This window comes from Gavialis gangeticus, unplaced genomic scaffold (assembly GCF_001723915.1).
Source record: "Gavialis gangeticus isolate Ggan-Ray unplaced genomic scaffold, GavGan_comp1, whole genome shotgun sequence".
NCBI lineage: Eukaryota > Metazoa > Chordata > Crocodylia > Gavialidae > Gavialis > Gavialis gangeticus.
This window is the reverse complement of record NW_017729012.1, coordinates 2,116,280-2,137,784: the sequence shown is the minus strand read 5'-3', so window position 1 is coordinate 2,137,784 and position 21,505 is coordinate 2,116,280. Positions and strand designations below refer to the sequence as shown.

Here is a 21,505-nt window from a genome sequence, read left to right as displayed (position 1 = left end):
TGGACAGCCACGAGCCTCGCACCATTTAACCAAAGTCTCGAAGTCTTTTTGTCTTTACATTAGTTTCAAGCTCCTGCAACTGGCAGAATACCATTCGGTTTCTATATAGTAAAACACAGCGTCTCTCTCCTTTCCCCACCAGCCCTGCCGGTTAAACACCAGGGGATCTTCCTCTGTTCCGGTACTGGGAACCATCTCCCACTTCTCTGGAACTTTGAGAGCTCCTTCACAGATGCTCTGGCTTGTTCACCACACTCAGATGATCTAGACTGAGGATGGAAACCCAACACCCGCAGGTTCCTTAGACAGCTTTTAAAATCATGGTTCTTGTATAGCGTGCAGATTAAACAAAAGCAGCTAACAGGCTGACCTGGTGATAGTGATATAAGGCAGCATAGCAGAAGTTATTATGCGCACACACACATTCAGAGCTTTAGCCAAGTTCCTATGGATACATCGCTGCCTGTGCAACACCACGCAGGGATGCTCTGCAAGTCAGTACATATTGCTGCTCTCCCAGGGAAAGCAATATTAACCTTCACGTCTGCTGGCTATAGAAATATATTGGGGAAAAAAACAAACTGTTCTTTGTGTTGTTTGTATTAGGGAATAAATGGAAGCAACTTCACAGACGCAACGTTTTCAGGACTTTTTGCCTGCTGACAGATGTGGGAAAAAAACCCAACAAACTGCACTTTACTGGAAGAGGCAGCACATTAGTTCAACCCAGCTCTGCAGCGCCTGTAAAGATTGTGTGCTTCAGCAGGGCTTTTTGGCCCTTTTATCTAATAGCTGCTATTAGATAAAAGCACTGCTGAAGTGTCCAATCTATACATGGGCGAGCTGGGTCCAACTAATGCGATGCCTCGCACTGGGCTCAGCGTTGGGGCGCGCCAAGTTAAAAGCAAAGTGTGATTTTTGGGGGGGGTTTATACATCTGCAAGAAGCCTTCGAGCCCTCTGCATCCAAGTATCTCATATTACCTGACAAACATCCAGGACTGGCAGATGAATATCATCCTCCCTATGTGGCCAATACGTAAAGGAGGCACTAAGAAGATAAATGAGTTGCCCACGGTGATGAAGACTCAGTGGCAGAGCTCCCTTTTTTAACCGCTGACTCCACTAATGATATAGGGTGCAATTTTCACAAGGGCTCGGTGTTGGTACGACTCTGCTCCTAGTGGCAAGAACCCTACTGACTTCAGGCCAGTGTTGAGTGTTTGAGAAATCCCAATATGTAGCCACCTCCTTACACGTTACTCCATTTCACTGGTGGGCATCTTTTTGCCCCTTACCTGCCCAAAGTGAAAAGCCTTGTATTCTAGTAGGGTCTGGGCTGAAAGTTGGAAGATAGAAATGCATTAGAGAACAGCCCAATGGAAAGTATGTAAAAGTCTTGCATATTCCAAATGGTAAATAAGCTTACCTGATTGGCAGTCATCACTAGAAAGAAAAAAAGAGATAAGTGAGAAGGATGAACAAGAGATACTGCTTCAAAGCAGCAGGACAATAAAGCTCAGCAGGTGTGTCTACATACGTCACTTTACTGTGGAGCTGATTAATCTACATGTGCGGCGCTATTAGACCGCAGTGAACTAATTAATTCTGCTGTGGGATAGTGCTGGCCAACACAAGTACGATCCTACAGTGGCATAGCTGCATATGCCAAAACGCAACACTGACCGTGATGGGGCTGGCTGTGGCTGGGGCATGAGGGTGCTACGGCGCGGGGGTGCTTGTTGGCTGGTCCTGTGCTGGAGCACCCTCGTGGCCCAGCCAGCCCCTCTGCAGCACGTTGAGCTGGGTCAGAGCAGCCCTGACTCCTGGGACCCCCTGCCAGCCAGGGCTGCTCCACCCTGGCTCAACGTGCTGCGGTCCCAGGCACACGTGCAAATGCTGTGCCAGGGAGCAATAAACTCCGATGCAAACTGTGCTGGAGTTCATTGTTTCACATGAATTGCACATGTAGCCCAGTTACAATTAAAGTTCTCAGGTGCCATAAAAATCACCTAGATCTATACATTCCAGGACAGCTCTGGAAATTCTTGAATTTCAAAGGAATGGCACAAAATCCTGCCAACAGCAAATTCTTCCCTCCCCAAAGCCTTGCTGCTTTGCTTTACCTTTGTATAGATACCAACACACCAGCACAGCAAGCACAGTTAGGACACCTAGGACCACAAAGGGCTGGACAGATTCTGCCCCTACACAAAAAAGGAATAATTTTAAGAACAAACTGTAGGAAGGAAGGAATCATGCAAGGCGCTACACAGAGAACACTGTTCATCATTGCTCCGACCAAGCCAGATTAACAAGTATGTGTTAAAAACTGGACTGCAGAGGATTAAAGAACAAATCACAACTGATAGTCCAATAAATTTGTGCCCAAGATCAATCTTTAAGACACTTCCTGGATATCATTAGCAAATGGAGCTAGAGGACTGGTTAGGCACTAGCTATTCATCCCCAGGTAATGGCTGGCAGTAAAATGTCCATTGATATTTGATGGCTGAAAACAGAGCTGCAAAATAATCCAATCGCCATTACAGTCATGTTATGGGTGATTGCTATTAATTTTTATTGTGGCTTCTTAAGGTTTTCCAAGCCACTGCCTACGCTGTAGTTGGCTCCGTCCAAAAGAAAGACTCCCTTTTAAGTTGTCTCTTTTCCACTAAAGTGAATTCCAAAGAAAATGGATGAGAGCCAAGGCTTCTTTGGTATCCCTCTTCCAGGACTGACTACATAGTTGGAAGAACTGTTGGACCAGACTTCAAGCATCTAGTGGTCTTCCTAAGGATGACATCCAGTTGTGAGTTGTTCTCCATCGTCTCTTTGAGATCTGAGCTACAACACACCAATGCTACTAAGCACGTGGTAACATTAGTCCACGGGAAGTTCCTCCTTCCTCTGCTCCCCCCAGGCCATCATCAGAGCAAGAGCTTTGCTCCTTCTACACTAGATTTATTGGTGTTATTAAACAATCAACCCCTTAACACTGATGGGGGCAAAACGGGTCAGAGAACAGATTTCTCCTCCCCACGGACCGGCTGTTTTCTCAAGTGAAAACCTACCAGTGACTCTCAGCATCACGCTTTTCTTGATCGGGTACGTCAAACTTTGGTGGGCCACGTGGCAAGTGTATTTGAGCCCATCATCCCTGAGCGAGGCTGTAAGTAGGAAGTAGCTGGAGTAGCTGTAAGTCCCATTGCTGTTCTCCTTGTGGCTACTAAAGAGAACGTGGTTTATCACATCCGGGAGCATGCCTTGCTTCTTCGGCTCCCGAAACCACTGCGCCTGGGCGTCCAGAGGATAGAAGTTTTTAACACTGCAGACCAGCTTCTGTTCTTCTCCTTCCACCAAGAACAGGGAGTCAGCATTGAGCATCACCGTTGGTTTTTCTGACAAAGAAGAAGTTATGACAATGCTGCATCTTTACATCAACTCTAACCCCACTCTTAAAAACACTCTCCATCTCCCACCAGACAGGAATCTTTCCATACCATCAAAACGGCATCTTCTGATGCCCCCCATGTCAAGGAGCTTTGTTAGGTCTCGTGACAAAGCTACTTCCCAACATGTTTAGTTTCTCTCATATCTATTGCTGGATCTTTGCTACAGCAGAAATACATATTTCTGCTACAGTGGTTACAAAAAAAAAATTGATTTAACCAAAAGGAAGGAAACGTGTGTTCCCTACCTAATGAATTTTCTCTCTCTTGTTTTGGGTAGTCATGGAGCCATTAAAACCCCTTGACATTGCTTATGCCTTTCTAAGTATAGTGATTGTCTTGTTTTTAAAAGGTGACCACTGTAGACAAGCTCAATGGCTTTTCTAAAGGATACTCCTTTAGCAAAAAGCAGCGGCAGACTTTTCTTTGTCTCCCATTCTATGCGCTAATGGCTATTATATTTAATTCAAGCAATTCCACAGAAACAGTTAAATGGCAAGAAAGCAGGTCAAAGCAAGCCAGAGAGAGATCACAGGGCTACCAAAATGGGCTCCTGACTGACAGCCTCTCAGATTCTCCCCCTTCACCCGTCTCCAGCAGGCTCCTTCGGAAAGGCCAAGCAATGCACCTGGAGTTCAGGGTCAAGGCAAGTCTCTTCCTTACGCTGCAAAACAAAAACTGGCCTGCAGCTTTTGCCTCATCTCAATCCAGTCAAACAGCCTCCTTGAATTGCAATGTATTTTGAGCACTCCCCACATATGTTAAACCCTGTCCCCAAGAGCCATTACCTAGCACTTGCAGTCTGATCTCCTGCTCCCCAAGAAGTGAAGATGCAGCTACCGAGCACACGTAGTTTCCTTCATCTCTTACTTGCACCCCTCTTAGTAAGAGCGAGGCGTTTCCCCGGGGGATCTCAGCCAGGAACACCTCGACTCGCTTATCCTGATGCTCCACCTTCTTGGCGGAGACCTTGTAAGCAAACAGAACTTTCTTGCTTCCCCCTTTCCGAAGCAATACCCATCTGATGGTTAGATCTGCGTGGTGATCGACCGAGAAAGCACAGTTGAGGAGGATGTCCTTCTTCAAGCCAGAATGAACAACAGAAGGCCCAGCACGTACCAGGAACACGCCTCGGAGACAAAGCAAGAGAGACATGCGAATGAGAAAGCACCACCGCCGTAACCGGGATGGGAATGCCTCACACTAAGCCAAATGAACACGGTCAGAGAACAAGTTGCCATGTTGTGGCACAAATGAGTACTACCAATTTATATTAATTATCTTAGTTGGTCTAATAAAAAGGCATCTCTGAACCAAGAGCTGTATAGACTTCTGCATTTCTTTGCATCTCAGACCAACACGGCTACCAAATACATCCCTGAACCAATGTATATCTTACTTGTGGCCTTAGAGTAGGAAAAAGACACTACTCCCAACTCTGCCAAGGACATATATTTTTGGACTTTGCATAAATGAATTTATCTCCTTTCTTTATACATCTGAACAATACACATTTTAATGGTACGGCCAGCACTAATCAGCCACCAGTTTTTCTGCCGCTTAAGTGTCTTTAGCATCACCACTTAAGTGCCTTATGTGGGGTTCCTAAAGTCACTCATGTTGCGGTGTTGTAGAGCAGGGCAGGCTCCACACCTTTGGTGCTATGCAGTAGCATGCTGGCTGGCTTGCTGGCCTCCTAACTGGGATCACCATCGCTCTACATTTCTTGGATTACTTTGGTACCTGAGGCATGCAATCTCTCTGCACGGCTTCCAGGCTTCTGGCCATCTTCCACTTCGTGGGTACTTGAGGATTGTACGAAAAAGACCGTCATGGTGAACTTGTTATCCACGTGTTGTATTGTGCCAGTGAACCACGGGTTTAATTCAGCAGGTCTGGATGCCACTCCCGGCCAGAGAATCTGGATGTTATCTGTGACATACGGGCTAATCTTACACTTCAGCTTGTTGATATCCCCATCTGCATGCCGAAGAATATCCACTGACGACTCTGCATGAAAAAATACACACATGCTCATCATAATCCCACCTAACCTCAATAAATATGCAGCAAAGAAAGTCCATCTCCTTATATACACCAGCTGCAAAGGTCAGGATATCAAATTCAATCTGGTGCAATCAGCACTCAGGACAAAAACATACACCATGGAAATCAGTTTTGCAAATGACTTCTGACACTCGGGATCTACCTTTAAGGATTCGGTTTCAAAAACAGGGCCCTTGTTCAGACCTGACATGAGTGAAAGAGGGCGCCTTGTTAACTAACACTGTGGGGTCCTCTCCTTTGCTACTTCCTGGGGCCAGCGATTCTCCTTCTCGAAGGTCTGATTCTCCTCTCACTTGCAAACCAAGGGAATCTGTGTGGAAATCAGGAGTGACAGTGATATAGACAGTGTAGGAAGGACTGAAAAAAACCCTCCAGGAATTTTTAGTAGTCTCAATATTCCTAGTGGAGCTTTTGGTAGGTTGTGCAGTACTGGCTGCTACTTTATTCCTATCACTTGAAAGGTAAAAGCTCCTTTCCCCTGTTTAGAAGAGCTTTAGAAACACACAGGCGGTGCACAGTCCTTCTACTGGCCGAAAGAAAACCCAACCACAGACATAAAGCGTGAGACACGAAGAAAAGAACGGGCCTTGTTCTTCAGAGGTGTTGCTGTCCATGGGAAATGCAGATGCTTGCCCACTCTGAATACCTTTTATTGTACTGGTCCTCAGAACTGGATGAGGATCACTTGCAGGAATTGGCAAAGCATACAGCTTAGCAGCCTGAATAAAGGGACATGCCGAGGGCTGCATTTTGGATAAGATCCATTTTACCGGGATAGGACTATTCTTGCTCTTAGAGCTCCGTTTTATTCAGGACGCTGTTGCTAACATGCAAGTGTCTGGTACACTTGGAAGGAGTCACCTGTGAGCCACAAAATAAGCCACTGCAGACACGCGCAATGCTATTGCTAAAGAGAAAGTTCCAGTGGAACCGTGCTCTTTAGGAAAATTTGAAATCTAGACCAAGGCTTGAGTTTTACGGATTAGATTCCTCTCTAACGTATCGCTCCCAGCATGCAGAGCGCTGTGTCTAAGGGCAAAGTACTCCAAAAGACAAATCTTTCTTCTGAATCCTCCTACACTGTTGTGACTAAGCCAAGGAGAAATCTCTCTTTATTTCCCCCTCTGTGTTGTGACTAACTTGATTTGGTGATGAGACAACAGCACAAGCTAACCAACACTCCCAACAGGACTTACCCTGATAGATTTCTCTTCCCACCAACAGCCTCTTTCAAAATGATTAATTGCTGGTTTGTGAAGTCACCTGAAGGCTGGTGTTTTCGGGTTAGCCTTGAGGGACACACATCACAGCCTGCCGTACCACCCACAGGGACCTACAGAAGGATCTCAGCCAGCATCTGACAAGGGTTTAGGTTCATATTACTTCTTCCATAAGGGCAAAGCTGATACAGCTGATGGTACAGGACAGCTCTGCCCGTGGCCATCCCTACAGTACTGTTTTAGTGACCTCTATGCTAATCTCACCTCAACTGACCTAGAATATGGGGCATGACCACAGAGAAAGGGATGCCTACAGAGGGAAGGATACATGGCCATGCCAAAAGGAGACCCTCTTGGCACAGTTGGCAGCTGGTACAAGGTAGGATGAACCTTGAGTACTAGTTCATATTTCAGCTTGGATCTGTTTTCACTTAGAGCCAGAGCAGCTGACTTCAGTGACAAAAACAGGGAGAAATTAAAAGTATTGCAAAAAGATCAGGGCTCAAGCTGTAAGTTCTGCAACACCCTTTTAAGTCTGTCTGCTTAGGTTCTTCAACACCCTCATCACCAGGGGCTACCTGAGCACCATTCCTTCTCCTTCTGCTACACTTTCAAATGCTGCATTTGATATCTTGGAAGGATGAGCCGGTGGAAGAACCATCAGTGAAATAGTCTAAAAATGCATCAAACATGCACTCCAGAGATTTCAGATCTGTTCTCATTGTGCCCGGGAATGAACGGCACGGCCTTCTGTCTGTCACACTGGTTTGCTGGAGAAATGACCACTGGAGCAGCTCCGAGCGTGTGTTCTTATGTAGAAAACAATCTGATACAGATCAACACCCTATTGTTGTAGAACAAATGCAGCTGCCTTATTGCAGGGGGTTGTGCTGCCATCTCCTGGGCAATCTCCAGCAGTCTCTCTTCATGTAAAAAATTCCCAGGGGCTTAGCTGTCCCACAGTAGGACAGCGGCTCTGATCACTCCTACTGACTCAGTGATGGGGTTGGACTTACCAGCTCACAAACCTGTATACTGCTAGTTTAACCACCGTGGGAGTCTTCCCATTCCCTCTCATGTAGATTATATACAAAAGTATTATGTTATTAATGGTATCCAGGTTGTAGCTGTATTGGTTCAGAGGAAAAGGCAACCAGGACTCATAGCAGAGATGATATTTTTTATTATTAACATTGATCAGATTATCACTGACCCTTGCTGGCACTAGCTGCTTCAAGGAACAGTGCAAGAAACTCTGCCATTATAGGCAATTATAGGATTATCTGCCTCCCTTCCAAACAAAAGATTGGTTTGAACCCTGCAGCATGCGGATTTTGAGCGTTTATTATTGCCATTCTGGATATACTTATTATCCCTATAATCCCTTTTCAACGTTTCTAAGTTCTTGATCTCAACAGTATCTTGGTCAAATTGAGTGCCACAATCCACTAGGTGTACAGACACCAAACTTTCAGAGTGCAGAGTGAAAGGAATAACGAAGTACAAAATGCGCCTCTTCTTGAGAAACGTATTTCACGTTCTTGGAACTTTGGGAGAGAGAACTTCAAGGTCTGCTCCCTGCCCATGAATGGAGTTTTAAATCGGAACAAAGCTGTCTCCGTCATTTTTCCTTTTATAGCAGAAGCAAAAACTTACACTTCCATCAATAAACTTTTCTTGGTGTTTCCATAATTTTATGTTACGTTTCCATCATTTTAAAAATCCCTATAATGTCTTGCTGGGAGCTAAATGTAGCCACACTAATAATACTAATCCCTGAGTAAAAATGTATTTTGAATCATCCCACTGATAAAGAAGACCACACTTTGGTATATGACTTACTGCTGCACAGTCTCCTAGCTCTAACAGTTCATGGGCATAGTTTATACATGAGCAAAAAGCTGGCCCAGCGATGTGAAGGAGTGCATGAAATGATCAATGGCTCTGCAGATGCTCAGTCTCATTTTCTATGCATCTGTCTGCACATGCATATGAAGTTCTTTTGTGCAGAGGTGTCTACTGTAGTGTTGCTCAGTTTCTCTCTCCCTCACGCTATGTAAGAACAAAAAAAAAAGAGCATGCAGCATACGCTCCAGATGGATCTTTGACAGCCCATGCACATGCACTGCTGCTGCTTCATTTTAGGTCTTTCATTCTGTATTTGTCATCTAGTCAACAGCAGTGGAAGCCAGATTTACCAGGGACCACACTGGAGGGTTTAATAACTACACAAGAAAAGAAAAGAGTGCTGTTCATTGATGCTTCAGCCACTGAAAGGCTGTCTGGTCTAGTTAATGCATTTGAATTCCAACCTCAGCCAGGTCACAAACTCTTGTCTGTTTTCCCTACTGGTAAAATGGGTTTGATGACATTTGGCTACTTCCTGAAAGTGGTAGGGAATGGTCGTATCACCATCGCATCACGTCCTAGAAGGCCAGGCATAATCCTCTTCCTCGGTAGGATGAAATGGCAACTGCACTATCATACATAAGAGATGCTGGCCTCAGAGATAGGGAAGCTACTGGTACAATCAAAAAAGGTTCCCCTAGTACTAGACAGGTTGCTCATCTGGGAAGCCCAGTCCTCTTGCTGTGCCAAGAACACAACAAAGCAACAGTAAGACACTAGGTCTCTTTGAGAGGGAGTAAAAGCAAGCTCAAAGGTTGTGCTTAAATAAGTATCACAGACTTTCTGACAATGGTGAATTAATATCAGCTCAGCCCCAGTCCCCATGCTCTGATACTGCCCTCAAGCCCTGGAGCACAGGATCGTTGTCATCCTCCCTGAACAGCTGAAAGGAGCCATCCAGGTGTGTCTGCCAGCAGCCTTGCAGATCAGAGAGCCTACCCCTGCTTTTGGTTGGTTCAGTATTCATTCTGCACTTGTATTTGTTCATGTGACTCAAGTGTCTAAGCAGATAATTCACCTTTGACGATAAACAAGACTGCGTCGTCAGGAGGAGGATTTTCTGGGTCATTTCTCTGCATATCGCCGTTTGATTTCTCTCTTCCCAGCAGGAGCCAGGCATCCTGTCTGTTGTACTTTACTTCACTCGATAACAGGATGACTTCTTGCGTCTCCAAGGAACAGAAAAGCCACCTGCTTTGACTGCCGGTTGAACCTGCTGCCGCAAAACCGTCGTGGTGCCTGATGATTCCTGAAAGACAAGATGCACACAAGCAAATGCCATTTGAAAAAAAAAAAATCATGCTGCTGGTCTCTGGGCAGTGAAATCTTAAAATTCAGTTTTTCCACGTGTAAGAAATGCATGTAAAGCACTATCTGCTTGCAGTAATAGATCCACTTGCTAGTATGTTAAATATAATAGAAATTGTTGGTTTTTTTAACTGAATTTTAGCAGTTGAGATAACATTGGGTGTTTTATTCACCTAGTTCTTTGGAGAGAAAAATAATGAAAGCGATTTACTTTTCCCCAAAACCATTCATTTTGCTTGATGGTCCCAGAATTTTAGTGGATTTTTTTATTGTGCCATTACAAAACTTTACAATATGAAGGGTAAGGAGGAAGAAACAACAGTACAAACAGCAAAACACCACAAGCAAACTGGGCATTATCCACTTGCTGCTCAGAAAGCTGGTACAAAAGGAAAATAAAACAACACCATGCCAGAAGTTTGCTAATAAAATATTAATACTATTCAGCCCAAGCTTTCATGCCAGGACATGAAAGCATCTTATAGACAATTCACTGAGCCTCACAACCCTCCTGCGAAGTAAGCATTAGCTTGAGTTTCAGAGATGACTGAACCGAAGCCCAGAGTTGTTGAACATTTTGCCAGGCAGAGCCTAAGGACCACGTTTAAGCAAGCGGAATCTTCTAAAGAGCTTATGTGAGCTAACTACCTCTCCTTGACCGTCTCAGGAATTAGGCACCTTTATAAATCTGGCTCTAGCAGCACCTGCTCCCAGGTCCCTGTTTAACTACAGCTGCAATACAGGATTATCTTTGCTAACTTGCTTTGAGAGTCCGGGACGGATTAGAGCAGATATTATTCTCCCCCATCTTGTGTAAGGGACAGCAAAAAAGATGGAAAGCTACAAGTTTTTCTCTCTCTATTTGAAACAAACAGTTCAATTCCCTTCCCTCTGACACTACCCGCTCCCCAAGCGCCAGGGCACCAGCACAGCCTGGCTTGAAGAGATTTCCAGTGGCTGCCATGAGCAAAACCATTCATTTATCCCAGCTGCTTCAATGCCAAAACCTAGGGACCAGATTTTAAGCGGGGTGTTAGGTACCAAACTTCAAATACCTCGAAAGGGCTGATTCTTCAAGGGCCAATGGCTGTTTGCTACAAAGGTCCCTCAAATTGGACACTTGAAAAAAGAGATATCTTAAATCACTTACTACTTTTGAAAACCAACCCCCCACCCCACAAAAGGCATTTTTAACTGGCAGCAGTCGCCTGCAGCTAGCAAGAGAAGCACGTCAACAAGAAGGATCATCTCAGCTTTCCAACATGATAGAAATCATTGCTGGAAACTACATGCTCTGTTTTCCCTGTTGTTGCCATTAAGGGTTGACATGATTCAGTCCCGTTTTACAAAGCAGGAGCGGGTGTGCAAAGAACAAGCAGGACTTCCACGTACCGGTGCAGAGAAAGCAGCAAGCAAGAACACAAGTCCTGAAGTCCATAGCAGCATATAATTGTCCAGACACTCTCTGCAGCCCCTCTTTCTATCTGATTGCTTCGGCTGGTCTTGTTTTCACTTTCATTTCTGCTAAGACGAGGCTCCTCTTGCTGTGTCACTGTGGGGCGGGATTTCCTCGAACCGTTGAGCCTGGTGTGAGCTCTGTTGAAAAAAAAACACACCAGGTTTTAACCAACAGGACTCGTGACCCACTGGGAAGTTTAAAAAAAATGCATGTGGCTGCCAAAAAAGCTAAGATTTCTCTTTCTGTTGCAAACAGGTTATAACAAACCAATGCCAATATGTTGCATTCATGCTGGATAGTGTCTTCTGGCTTGCCCTGCCCCAGCTAGGGTTACAGGAGAACTTCTTAGCACCTGCTGTAATAAACCCCTTCCCTGCAAGAAGCCCTGCCCTGTGTCAAGTCCTGATGGGAGTTTCTTCGCCTCTGTGATGCCTGAAATATCACCAGGCTTGCTAACCTCAGATATTCAAAAGAAATTGTAAGTCAGGCCCTGTAATGTAAACTTGGCTGACTTAAAGTCAAGGCATTTTAGATGCAATGGATGGTGTTTTCTTTTATTTGCCTTCTGCTGCAGTGAGATGTGAGGTTCACATTTCTAAGCTTCTCCTTACAAGCAAGAAAGGGTTCCCCCACTCTTTTTTTTTAAATGAAAAGAAAATTTACTTCCCTGCCACTTTACAGGTGCATCTACACACACACTTTACTGTGGAATGGACTAATTAGCTTTGCAGTAAAGCATTGCCACCTACGTGTGGGCTGGATTTAGGGCGTAGTAAATTAATTAATTACACTGTAGGATCCAGTACTATGGCAGACTAATTTACTCTGCTACACTGCATGTATACACAATGACTGGGCTGGCTGGAGCATGAGGGTGCTACCTGTATGCTGCCTACCTCTGCACTGTAGCACCCTCGTGCCCAGCCAGCCCCTCCATCATCTGACATCACCACCTGAAACTGGGGGCTGACCCCCTGGACTCCCTGCCAGCCTGGGGCTGCTCCACCTCGGCTTAAACTGCTGTAGTCTGGGGTGCACATGCAGATGCTGTACCCAGGAGCAGCTAACTTCAGTGCAAACTGTGCCAGAGTTTATTTCTGCATGCTACTTGCATATGTAGATGCAGCCTGTTGGTTTTTGTCTTTTGGAGCAGATCTTCTTATTCATCGCCCAATGTCAGGTCAGACAGGACCCTGATCATGTCTAGAACTCCTTGGTCTTACAGAAATGCATTAACTCTCATATGATAGCCTGCATTCAACTATCATGAGACCTACAGCATTTCCTCGGGTATCCGAGGAGAGGATCAAGCATGGATTAGCTCGGTAGCTACTAACCTTCTGGTTGAAAGTTTCCAGAGTCATGGACCCCTTTTTAGTAGCAGGCTGCATCATACTGGAGTAAAGGCAAGAGGAGACTTGAGTTATGGAGAGAATGCTTTGCAGGTGTCCGACAGATTTTAGGTTAGACTCTGGAGCAGTCTTTGGTATTTTGAGCATTTAGGAATCATGAACGGTTTTCAAAGTGATCACTTGGAAGACTGAAATCCTATGTCAATAGCACAGTAAACAAAGTGACAATAACTACCTGCCTCCCTTCCTTCCAGTATTGTGCTCCAATGGTGACTTCAATGGAAGTCAGACTGGCTTGTTGAGGCATGCCTTGAAACACCAACTCCTCCCTTCTGCACACAGCCTTACTGAGACCATTTCAAGAATAGTGTAGCCTATTCTCTTGTCCAGACTTAACAAGAAAGCTGAAAAATTGGAAAATGTTCAGAACAGGGCAACAAGAGTGATCCAAAGTCCCCAAAACATACCTTGATCCGAGAGACTAAAGATATAATCTCTTTATAGTGATATCAAAGGCAGGCTGAAAGTGATCTATAATAAGTGGGGAAGAGATTTTTGGTAGTAGATGGTTTTTCTTTTTAATTTAGCAGAAAAAGGCAACATGAGGGCAAAGCCTGGATGCTGAAGGGCAGCAAATTCACAATAAAAAAATAATAATAGAACTTTTTATCATCAGATCTCAATATGCTTTATAAAGGAGCTCAGTACCTCTACCCTCACTTTACAGATGGAGAAGCTGACACAAATAAGGGTGAAAAGCAAGGCCCTGGGTTTAAACAGAGGATAAATAACTGCTGAAGCACTTTATCAACACCTTACCTTTTCCATTACCGGAAGGTTTTAACTTCAGACTAGATGCCACGGGGCAACCAGAAGCCATGGGTTTAGTGCAGGAGTAAATGGACATGATCTCCAGCCTGTGTTAAACAGGATATCTGATCAGAAAAGACCCTTCTTTCATTACAATTCATTGATCTAAGACTTGACTAAAGCTGAGGATCCAGCTCATAAATCTTAGCCTACAGAACCTATTTTAGCCTTGAACACTTGAACTTTTTAGTCCGATCCAAAAGCAGGGTAACCATTTTGTCACTTCTCCCTGCCCTCAATTTTCAAATACCATAACTTGAGTGAAAAATTCGATTAATTTTATTGCCAGAGTAGTGAAAAAGTTAAGAACTTTGTTACCAATCAGTACATTATGAAAACAAAGTACTTTTAATCATAAAAACAAATCAAGCAATATGTTAAATACTCTCTTCTAGTTAGCAATTAGCATACTACCATCCAGACCGTTTAACATGGAAAGAGATAAGGCTCAGATAAGAAACAAACAAGACTGCCCCTTTGATGGGGATGATTCTGCTAGATAATATCCTAAACTCCTATATGCATTACTTATGGATATAAATTTCACTGGACTAGAGGAAAAAAAAATAGGTGTCTTGCAGGGGATGTTCAGGCACCTTGTACATAATTTTAGCTGAGATTATGAAAGGGACCTATATGGAGTGAGCGGTATTTTGAAGGTAACCCAAGAGTTTGGCCCCTTTCATTTCATTGTGCCTCCAGGCCACTGCTGATGTGTTTCAGAAACAGATTAGTGTAGTCTTATAAAGAAAATGGCTCACCGAACACTAGATCAAAAAGAACAGTGAGGAGCGGGTGACCCTGTACAAACCAGAGACAAAAATCGCCAAGGTTAGGGGCTGGGGGGATATGAGATTAGAGTTTGAAACCTTCTCTGCTAAAAATCTGTAGAGATATGGACTCTCCTCCTGTTCAAATCACTTTATAATCTGTTATATGCAATAAGACCCATGTGAGGTAGGTATTTAGGTTTCATGAGGTAGCAGCTGGCACCGTCTCTGACAAAGTGTTCTGGCTCTTCATCCCACATTTAAGTTATGCCTCTGTAACACTGAACACTATCAAAAGCAATAAGAGCTTTAAAATCACAAGGCCAAACTCACAATTGGTGCAACAGATGTTTAGCCATGTAATGAGTTTGGTCCATTGTGATGTCCTCTTTAATTCTGATGAGCTAACTGAACAGAAGACTGAGCGCACTGCGGTACAAGTAGCGCATCCCTAATAAGAGGGCAGGCTTTTTTCATTTACTCTTTTTTGGTTCATTTCTCTTTTCAAGCCCTTCTGCCCTCTTCTTTCTCCAGTCGCAGATCTCCGAGTAGCCGCACGACTGGCACTTCCAGGCTTCCTCAATATCTACCCCCCGCACTTCCCTTTGTCCTTTCCAGTAAGCAAGGTAGTACTGTGCTTTCTCCTTCACCGTTGCTTCTTCATACGGCACCACCTCTGTCCCCAGGGGGACGCTGCTTTCCTGGTGGCGGTATTCAATTTTCAAGCAGTCGATGCCGGGGATGTCAGAGAACATCAGGTTCAGGTGCATCAGTTCCAGGAGGTCCCCAAAGGATGTGACCATAAATCCTATCTTCTGAGCATGCTTCCTAAGTTGGCACCCAAGTGGCTGCTCTGGCCTCAGTTGAATATGATTCGTGAAAACGTCCGGTTTCAGCTGTCCTTGAACCATGGTATCAAAGATGTATTTATACAAGCTGACCTGAAAGAGGAAAAGAGCAGCCCGCATACTCAACAGGTGACCAAACATGTCACTATGGCACAGCATGCATTAGGGAGTGCAGCCATCACAAAGGTATATAGGTTGAGAGCAAATCTTCCTTGCAAATCTCAGCCTTAATTCAAAATAGGAGTGCAATACTCCCCTGATGACTGATTGTTTTATACGTGAGAATGCCCATGTCCACAGGGTTTTCATTTCTAAAAGAAATGACATAACCTGAGAAAAACATGGAGAACTTGCTGATCCATACAGAATCCAATCACAGATATTGGTCAGGTACAGACATTATACTTTTACTGGTACAAGTGACTGGAAACCCATCTACACCCAAAACAGAAGTTTGGCACACAAAACGGTCTATACATAGACTGATTTAAAAAAAATAGTGGACCCAGTCTCAGATTTGCTCCCGACCAAAGGGTGAACGTGTGTTCTGTTCACTACTCATCTAAACTACGCCATTTACAGAAAACCACATAACTTAGATCACTTCCACCTCGGGCTTTTTGAATTTCTGTACCTAGCTGCCACTTGCAAATATATTGTTAGGTATGAATAGTTTGTTCAAGACAGCAGAGAAGTTGGCATAATGAGACTTCATCGACTGAAATTTAAAGATGGGATTTTTCAAGCCATGTGGGGGCATCTCGATCCCCATTTCCTATTAATTCTTTGGGGAACTGTGCAACAACTTTGTAAAGACGCACCAGAAAGCAGATCTGAACTCTATGAATGGCTGGCTCTTGCAGTTCAAATAAGCTTCTAATTATGTGCAAACCATGCAAGTTCCAGAGGATTTAGTGGTGACAATTCATTTGTTGATATTCACCTCCACAGGTCACTACTGAAACAATATCTGCACCTTGGGACATTTTGTATCTCACCACTTTTGGGAAAAGGCAAACTCAACCTTCTAACAATTTACTAGACAAACCTATGGGAATTCTCCCAAGAGAAGGACTGTTACCTCTGATGCCCTGGCTGACTTCCAGTTTGGGTCATTATATTCCAGCTACAAAAAGTTCATCTTCATCTGCTCTCTTCACTTGCTGTTTTAAACAGCCATGTAATGTGGCTGCAGGGTGCTTTAGTACAGACTGTGGCTATCGTTTGTAGAATCATTTGTACAATATTTTTGGCACGGCAGGAACAACACAAAGACAAAGTCATTACACTGCACTTCCCCGTTCGCAATGTGTTAGTTTAATATTAAGAAATAAGCAAGTGGGCTAAAAACTCCCTCAGCTGCTCGTGTCTGGGCAAGTATGCATTTTTGGATCCTCCTATGTAGAGATACATGAACATATTTTGCTCACCTGGAAATGATCTTTCTTTCTCTGTGCTTTACCAGGCATAAATGGTCCGCTTCGTGTTTTTAACTCATTCAGCTCCAGCTCTCCCTTGGTATTGTAGCGGAGTTCATCTATAATCCCACTCACAAAAACACCTTCTATCACTCCAAACACTGGAAGCTCCCGTACATGGCCACCTAGTATAAGAGGATGTTTTCTGAGGCTAGCATGGTTTCAAGATAAACACAATTCTCTCTTAAAGTAACATCAAAAACTTCTTTGGACTCTTATTACTGATGCAGCAACCTTTAGATTCCTAACTAAGAGAATTCCCTGTTTCCATGCATACTGGGAGGTAGAAGCAAGACTTTTAAGGTCAAAAAATGTTTTTCACTGGACTAAGCTGTACAGCTGGGAGAAAGATAAGCTTTTGGGCTTCAAGCCCCCTTCATCAATTCTGGAATGAAACAGTCAACAGGCCAAGCTAGGTACAAATTGTAACAATTATCTTAGTTTAGCCTGTGTTAATGAATTTGATCACCTACCAGGGAAGTAGGCAACCATCACCTATTCAGCAAAGGAAGGCTTGCAGAGGGAGAAGTAAGTTATAATGAGCCATAAGATCAATGTATCTGTTAAATCCATAGTTTTTTTTAGCAAGAAATGCAAAACAATCATATGGATAATGCAAATTTGTCCACCCACAGGAGACTGTAACAGCACAAACTTAGGTGTCTGAGGGTGCGTACACATTCATTAATGCCCCTTAGATACTGCACAGTAAAGCCAGTGCACAGTATTTTTGTGACGCTTACTGTGCATTAGCCTAATAACACTGAGCAGTAGGCTATTAGCATGGTTTTTAACCACCACGCTACAGCACAGCCTAAGTTAATGCGTAATAAGTGTCTCATGTAGAAGCACCCCGTGTCATACTGCTCTAGCAAAAGTAGGCAGAATTTTGTGCAATCATATTAACTAGTGATTCCCAACTAGAGTGCCTCAGAGTGTGGGGGGATACGTGAGGTATAAGGATATCATCTAAATTATATCTAGGTGAGGTATAAGGATATAATCTAAGTGAGGTATGAGGATATAACTTCAGGCTTGTCCCTGCCCCAACAAACCCTGACTGCTCTGCCCCTCTGCAAGGGGATAAGCACTGTAATATATAAATCAGGATTTGAATTTGGGTGCCACTCAATCCACAAAAGTTATTGAGGGTGTTTCAAGTCCAAAAAGCCTGAGAACCACTGACATAAACAGTCATAACCACTATGATCATCTAGCCTACCTTCTCTATGATGTGAAGCAAAGAGTGATTCTTGCATCGTGCTCAGCAGTTTGTGGCTGATCTAGAGCAGGGGTGGGCAACCTGAGGCATGCATGCTGCAAGTGGCACAGGCAGCCTCTGTTCAGAGACGTGCCAGATCAGGGAGGGAGCAGGGAACATAGAGAAGATCAGGAAGGGAGCAGAAAGCAGAGCCGCAGATCTGGCGTGGGAACCTGATCAATGGCGCACAGGAAAGAGGCAGGGCTTACCTTGTGTCACACCTGCCAAAAAGGTTGGCTCCCACTGATCCAGAGCACATCTGTTAGGAAGCTAAATTTAAAGGCTGCAATTGCATCATTGACCCCATCCCCTGATAATCTTCAACAGCTAATTACGTTACTATTACAAACCTGATGGTTTTCCCCATCTAAATGTCTTGGATGCAAAATATGAAGTCAAGCCAGCTAACTTTGTTTTCCAAATGGAATGAAAGTCAAAACTGAGAAACAGCTAAACACCCACCGAGCAGCTCCTCAACGGAAACAGCGAAAGACTTCATTTGAAAACTTCATTTTGAATTAAGCTAAAGCCCCAGCTGACATACTTCTTGCTTGGCAACTGCTTTCCCTGTTGTCATTGCTTTCAGGAGTACAATTAACTGGTTTATATACACACTGAGTGCAAAGATAAAAAAACTGCCAGCATCTTTTGCTGGCTTACCTACCTGCTTGAAGGACTGGAATCACTGAAAGAAGATTCAGTATTTTTATTGCCCAAGAATCCTCCCTGCTCGTAGTAGGTATTTTTACCAGGTCATGGACTTCTAGCTCTGATTTCAAGAGAAAAAAAACACAATAATTAATATTTTAAACATGGTACCATTGTGAGGCTCTTGGCTGAGATCAGGTCCTGTTGTGAATGGTACTGGCATGATAAAAGACAACACCGGAAAGGTATTAGTTTAAATAATCCAGATGAGACTAAAGTCTAGGGACACTTTTGCAAATGCTCTGGGGATGGGAGGGATGGTGCTTTAATCAGAGTGGCTCCAAGAGCTGCTTTAATTAAAGCGCCGCCACATCTCCTGTATCAGCATCCCTGTACTTACAAATGATGGTGGGGGTGCTTGAACTAAAGTTTGTCAAGTCACTTTTAGTTCAAGCGCCCCTGCTGCCATTTTAAGTGCGGGCACGCTGATGCATGTGACACCAGAAGAGAAACAGGCACGAGAGCCAAACCATTCGCCTTGTGTCAGGAGCAAGATCCGGCTCTCCTGACTTCCTGTGAAAATGAAAGTGTACCATGAATTCTGGGAAAATGCGATCAAATTAAGCTGTTTTCTTTCTTTCTCCCTGCCAAAATGTATCCACTGACTGTGGAAGATTCTCCTTTCCCCCACATTGGTTATCTACAGACTAGAAGGAAGCATATAAAGATAGTTATTGTAGGGCCTGCTAAACAGCTCTTTCAAGCAAGGGTGGCAAACTTGCTTGGCTTGAGCATCCCTACGCCAGTCTGCAGGCCAGGCTGGGACAGCCTCCCTATGAAGCAGCCATGGCACTGGGTCCTGCCCGCCTGCTGCACGGGGTGCACACTGGCGCAGGGTCTACACTGCTCACAGGCTGGACCTGGCACTGCAAGCAGCACTGGGGGTTGGTCAAGGGTGCTGCAGGTGGCCACTGCCCCGGACCCCCAGGGCTGCAGGGCCTTGTGGGCCATGTGCACATCCAACATGTGCTGCGTGTAGCGCGCAGGGCTGAACTGGCTGCGCGCACACTGCACTTGGCTCCATGCAATGCCCTGCACACCGACGGGGGGTTCAGTGCATAGACTGCATGCCCCGTGTCCACCCAGCCTCCTGTACAGCATGCGCCAGCCTTGGAGCTTGCTGTGGTGTGTGCCACCCATGGCACTCAGGGTGCACCAGGGGGACGGGGGCATGGGCATCAAACGGCAACCCAACCCAACCCCTGCCCAGCTACCCGCGGGCCAGATCACATGGCTGGACCCAGCCTGTCCAGTGAAAACTGCTTTTAATCCCACCCGCTTGTCACCCAACACATCGAAGCTCTCAGACCCCGCTCAGAAGGGGCGGCGAGGGTGCCCCACGCGCCCTCACCTCTGGCGAGATGGATGCTCTTGCCCGCGTCCAACAACGCAGCCGTCTCCGGTGCCAGTGGCCGCGGTTGCTCCATCCCTAACACCATCTGCTGCTCGCACCAGCTCTGGCCGGCCAGGTCGGTCACGCACAGGTACCGCAGGGCGCACCTGTCCAGCGGGCGCTGGGCCCGCTTCCGTTTGCCCGCGCCCTCGGGGTCCCTCGCGGAGCGCGGCTCCTCGGCCTCCCTGCAACGGGAGCCGTTAGCACAAACCCTCTGCCCCCAGAAAGCAAGGCGGCCCCCCACCCTCGCAGGCACTGCCCGGGTCAGGGGCTGCTCCTACCGCGGCTCCTCCGCCTGCAGCAGCTCCGAGTCGCTGAGGTCCGAGAAGCCCGCGACATCGGCCCCCGCCATGGCCCGGCCCGGCCCGGCCCGGCCCTGAGGGGAGAGGGAGGGAAGAACGGACGCGCGGCCCGGCCCCTTTCCTCTCGCGCGGCGGCTCGTCCCGGCGCGCGGGGCTGCGCGGAGCGGCTGCGGGCCCTCAAATCCGCACAGGCTTGCGCTGGCCCAAGGCGGGAGGGTGGACGGTTGGGCTCGGGGCCCGATCCTAGCGCGCGCGGACGCACTGAGCATGCGCACAGCCCAGCACGCATCCTGGCGCGCCGCTCTGAGGGGCGAGGGGGCAGCCGAGGCCCGGTGCGGCCAAGCGGGGGGTGCAGGCCTGGTCCTGGCGCAGGGGGGTACAATCCGGCCCTGCGCCTGCGGGGCCAAAAGACAGCACTGTTCTAAACGAGTTGGTAACAAAATTAGCTCGGGTCAGCAACTTTGTATTAGCCAACCACACTTAAAAGCGCACTCCTTTTTGGCACACTGTTGGTCTGAGGAGCCCGGGCCAGGAGCTTCGTGCATTGCATCAACCCCTGCGCCATGGTGGGCCTTGTTTGCCTGTAAAGCTCGTGGCACCAGCAGCAATTTGTGCCGAGTCAGGTTACAGTCTGAAACTCACGACACAGCAAAATCAAATGAAATGCTCTTATCAGCTGCGAGGCTTGTCCAAAGGGAGAGTCTGTATCTGTGTATCACTGTAGGGAATTAGCGGATGAATCCATCGTACTCAGATGGGACCTGCTCAGGGCTGGAAACTCAACAAACCTCGTGCGCTTTCCTTGCATGCACACACAATGCCGTTTCTTCACCCTGCAGCCTTCCTGATGACCCCTTCCAAATTCACTCTTGTTTCTTAAGGGATGCTATAACCTATTCATGTGTGCACTGGTGGGGAGCAAAGTGCTGGGTTATTAAAAATGGATTTAAACCTTTTTTTCCCCTGATCATTTTTCATGTCTGCTGCAGCAATTGGAGAGTATCATCAAAGCTGGAGAAAGAGCATGGTAGCTGGGTAGGAAAGGCAGATAGCATGTTCCCTCAGCCCTTGTGTGACAAGGCTCCTTTAATCTTTACTGAGAGCTGCACT

General features: G+C 45.8%; 2 protein-coding genes across 2 annotated transcripts in view; both read right to left on the bottom strand.

Moving 5' to 3' along the window:
- LOC109293210 (tapasin-related protein-like) overlaps positions 1 to 13,420 on the bottom strand; it is a 19,081-nt gene extending 5,661 nt beyond the window's left edge. The window contains exons 1-9 of the mRNA XM_019511023.1: positions 13,001 to 13,420; positions 11,347 to 11,550; positions 9,665 to 9,895; positions 5,195 to 5,461; positions 4,240 to 4,581; positions 3,074 to 3,400; positions 2,126 to 2,206; positions 1,429 to 1,445; positions 1,298 to 1,338 (exon numbers count right to left, since the gene is read on the bottom strand). Of these exons, the coding sequence (XP_019366568.1) occupies positions 1,324 to 1,338; positions 1,429 to 1,445; positions 2,126 to 2,206; positions 3,074 to 3,400; positions 4,240 to 4,581; positions 5,195 to 5,461; positions 9,665 to 9,895; positions 11,347 to 11,392 (1,326 nt within the window). The 5' untranslated portion in view covers positions 11,393 to 11,550; positions 13,001 to 13,420 and the 3' untranslated portion in view covers positions 1,298 to 1,323. The remainder of the gene's footprint in view (positions 1 to 1,297; positions 1,339 to 1,428; positions 1,446 to 2,125; positions 2,207 to 3,073; positions 3,401 to 4,239; positions 4,582 to 5,194; positions 5,462 to 9,664; positions 9,896 to 11,346; positions 11,551 to 13,000) is intronic.
- Positions 13,421 to 13,894: 474 nt separating this feature from the next.
- On the bottom strand, positions 13,895 to 20,454 carry EXO5 (exonuclease 5). Its single transcript, XM_019511024.1, has 5 exons — positions 20,375 to 20,454; positions 20,052 to 20,278; positions 18,657 to 18,761; positions 16,684 to 16,856; positions 13,895 to 15,346 (listed from the first exon to the last, which is right to left on the bottom strand). The coding sequence occupies exons 1-5, from the start codon at positions 20,443 to 20,445 to the stop codon at positions 14,879 to 14,881; spliced, it is 1,044 nt and encodes a 347-aa protein (XP_019366569.1). The 5' UTR covers positions 20,446 to 20,454; the 3' UTR covers positions 13,895 to 14,878.
- Between the last annotated feature and the right edge of the window lie 1,051 nt (positions 20,455 to 21,505).

Excerpts from the sequence above, each read along its gene's own strand:
- EXO5 (XM_019511024.1), bottom strand. The coding sequence starts at position 20,445 with ATGGCGGGGGCCGATGTCGCGGGCTTCTCGGACCTCAGCGACTCGGAG. Across the intron at positions 20,279-20,374 it reads CTGCAGGCGGAGGAGCCGCG|GGAGGCCGAGGAGCCGCGCT; the intron begins GTAGGAGCAGCC and ends CTCCCGTTGCAG. Across the intron at positions 16,857-18,656 it reads GATTCCAGTCCTTCAAGCAG|GTGGCCATGTACGGGAGCTT; the intron begins GTAGGTAAGCCA and ends CTCTTATACTAG.